General features: G+C 35.3%; 1 protein-coding gene across 1 annotated transcript; it reads right to left on the reverse strand.

The window, feature by feature from the left end:
• Positions 1-1,351: 1,351 nt before the first annotated feature.
• Positions 1,352-2,770, reverse strand: LOC147536004 (F-box/kelch-repeat protein At3g18720-like). The gene is made up of 2 exons (XM_086640152.1): positions 2,701-2,770; positions 1,352-2,375 (listed from the first exon to the last, which is right to left on the reverse strand). Exons 1-2 carry the CDS (start codon positions 2,709-2,711, stop codon positions 1,352-1,354), a joined length of 1,035 nt encoding a protein of 344 aa, XP_086496278.1. The 5' UTR covers positions 2,712-2,770.
• Positions 2,771-2,974: the final 204 nt, after the last annotated feature.

The raw sequence follows: 2,974 nt of genomic DNA on the forward strand, positions 1-2,974 counted from the left end.
CATTTGGGAAGATAACTGGATCCCCGAGCTGGATGGAAAGGTAAGTAATATTTACAACTCCAATCTTACCACAGTTTCCCAGTTAATCACGAATAACAATTGGGACGATGCCCTCCTGAATGCAAACTTCGACATTGTTACCCAAAATGTCATTAAAGCCATCCCTGTGAACCCGGAGGGGAAAGATCAAATTATATGGAAATTATCGAAATCCGGTAAATTCACGGTATCCTCGCTCTACAAATACTTAAACGCCAATATGAATAACCATCAAAGTGTCACTCGTAACTGGAAGTTCCTTTGGTCTATCTCTGCAATCCCTCGCATCAAGCTATTTCTCTGGAAAATCTGTAACTCGGCCATTCCGGTGAGAGAAAAAATAGGGAAATATATAAACATCAATACGAATTGCCCTAATTGCAATTCCATAGAGTCAATAGAACATGCCCTTTTACACTGCGCCCTAGCGAAAAATATCTGGTTCCACTATAACATCATTTCGGAGAACATCATTTCCGTTACGGATTGGATCTTTTCTTGGGAAACTCACCCGGACAGATGTCAAACGGAGGAGAACATTCACTTTGCTACCATCCTCTGGATCATATGGAAAGTAAGATGTGACCACTGTTTTCAACATGAGATCAACGATATCCATAGAATTATAAAGATGATAGACCACTTTCCCAAGTTGAATAAGAATATTTCAGAGAAGAAGTGCAAACCCATAGACGCATGGAAACCCCCCACCAAAGGATATATTAAAATTAATGTGGATGCTTCTTTCTCTGAGCTGTCATCCACAGTCGGTATTAGCATGATTTCACATGATGAGAACGCTAAGTTCATCCAAGCCAAGGTGGAAAACACTAGAGGCAGAACCAGCGAAGAATGTGAAGCTAAAGCTATCCTCTTGGGTATAGAATGGGCCAAAACGCATCAACAAAAATCTATTATCATCGAGAGTGATAATAGTAATCTCATCAAGCATCTTTGCAACAGCCGCCACTCAATCCAATGGCAATCTCTATTCCACGTCCGGAAGATCCGTGAAAGGGTGAAGGAATTCAATGAAATTCAATTCCACTATACTCAAAGAACAGCGAATTCGGTCGCTGACAAACTAGCGAAGTGGGCGAGAAAGCGGAATAGAAGCAAAGTATGGGATAATATTCCTTGTATTTTAATTGACAGCTATTGTAATAACGTTTTAAGTCTTTAATGTATTTTCACTTCAACAAAAAAAAAAAACTAAAGTTCAACATTATTTATACCTTGATAACTCAAGTTTAATAAACCCTAAAAACCACCTAATATATATATATATATATATATATATATATATATATATTTATTCTAGTAGAGACCAACTCTTATTTGGATGAAATTTGAAGAAAGGTACCTCCATCCACACAACTTTTAGACAGCCGATTCTCTTTTTTTCGGTAATAGAAAGATATTTACCGCTCATCACTACACATGGCGAGATTGTGTCCAGTTGTGTCCCACAAACACAAATTGAATGAGGAGCAACTTTCTTATGTAACCGTATGGGCGAAATTATAAACTCACCATATATTTCAATTTGTTGTTTACTCTTGTATGAAATTCTCAAATCATCCTCGTATATTTCATAATGTTCGTATATTTCATAATGTTGTGTTTGCATGTATGGTCGCGAACTTTGGAATATGCCCCTTTCTAAAGAACACGTCAAAACTGCATTTTCTTCGCAAATAATATGTAAAGTCTTTTCCAACCAGAATAAAAATCCAATTTTCATGTCAGGTTCCCACTTAATATCAAGATTATTTGAACTCCATTTTTTTTCTCCTCGTTTTAGCACATTTAACATTGTTAACTCAAATTCAGGCATTTCATGAACTATAAAAACGACGCAGTCGGGAGATGTGGGTGCCGATGAAAATGTAGCAACAAGACCATCTAAATTTTGTTTATGGGGATATTCCGGAAGCGGTATTGTTATTCCAGAAAAAGGACATAAAAAGAATAAATGTTGTTTTCTCGATACCAGTAACCAACCACCTTTAGATGCAATGCACATCGCACCTTTCAAATCAGGCAAATACCTTTTATATGTTTTTCCCCAAAAGTCTACTTGGATATGACACACTGGAGACTTATCATCGTAGTATAAAAGACTTCTTGGTTCATAGTTCCTTTCAACATAAAGGGAAGTCCTAATAGATGCTACACGCCATTGTTTGCACACACTACTAAAATCAATTAGCTCCATAATGTTCAAAAGGTTTGCGATTGTGACCAAGATATCAAAAGGGAGATCAGACCAAGTTACCCTCTCACGTAACTTCTTTTTCTCCTTTCTCATTCTCCTTTTCGACTTCCAGCATTTTCTGCCAAGAGATTTAAAGGAACTAGTAAGAATATAGACAATAATCCAAAAAGTATATTACTAATTGACAATTTAACTTCTAAATACGGATTCGTGACAATTTATTTTTAGGATTTAGGGTAGAACATTTAGTTTCACTTCTTTTCTCTTGTAATTGTTAATTCAAATAAGAAAATAAACCCTAATGGTTCTGTGAGAGTACTTGCTATTTTTCTTTCCCATAATATGAATATGAACCACATAAAATCAAAACATCCCTTAAACCCTCATTTCAAAGAGATGCAAATTATAAAAGGAAAATAAATAAAATGGGATGAAATACGTACATAATTTCCATTTTTGTAAGAAAAATCAGTTCAACTTAAAAATGAGATTATTCCAACCAAGGAAGAGTTCATCGTTTAAAGAAGAATTCATCATTTAAATAGTGCTAATAATGAATAATCTGAGTTAGTGATTAGTGGAGTAAGTCAATACCTAATATGAATTACTAGAGGTTTTACCTATTCTTTAGGGAGTGATTAGTTAGAGTTGTTTATATCCCTTAAAAAGGAAAATCGGATTAGATTTATGACTCACTGATCCAAACCAAGAAACACT

This window comes from Eschscholzia californica, unplaced genomic scaffold (genome assembly GCF_041429995.1).
Source record: "Eschscholzia californica isolate CP2 unplaced genomic scaffold, dmEscCali1.0.p SCAF_5, whole genome shotgun sequence".
Taxonomy (NCBI): Eukaryota; Viridiplantae; Streptophyta; class Magnoliopsida; order Ranunculales; family Papaveraceae; genus Eschscholzia; species Eschscholzia californica.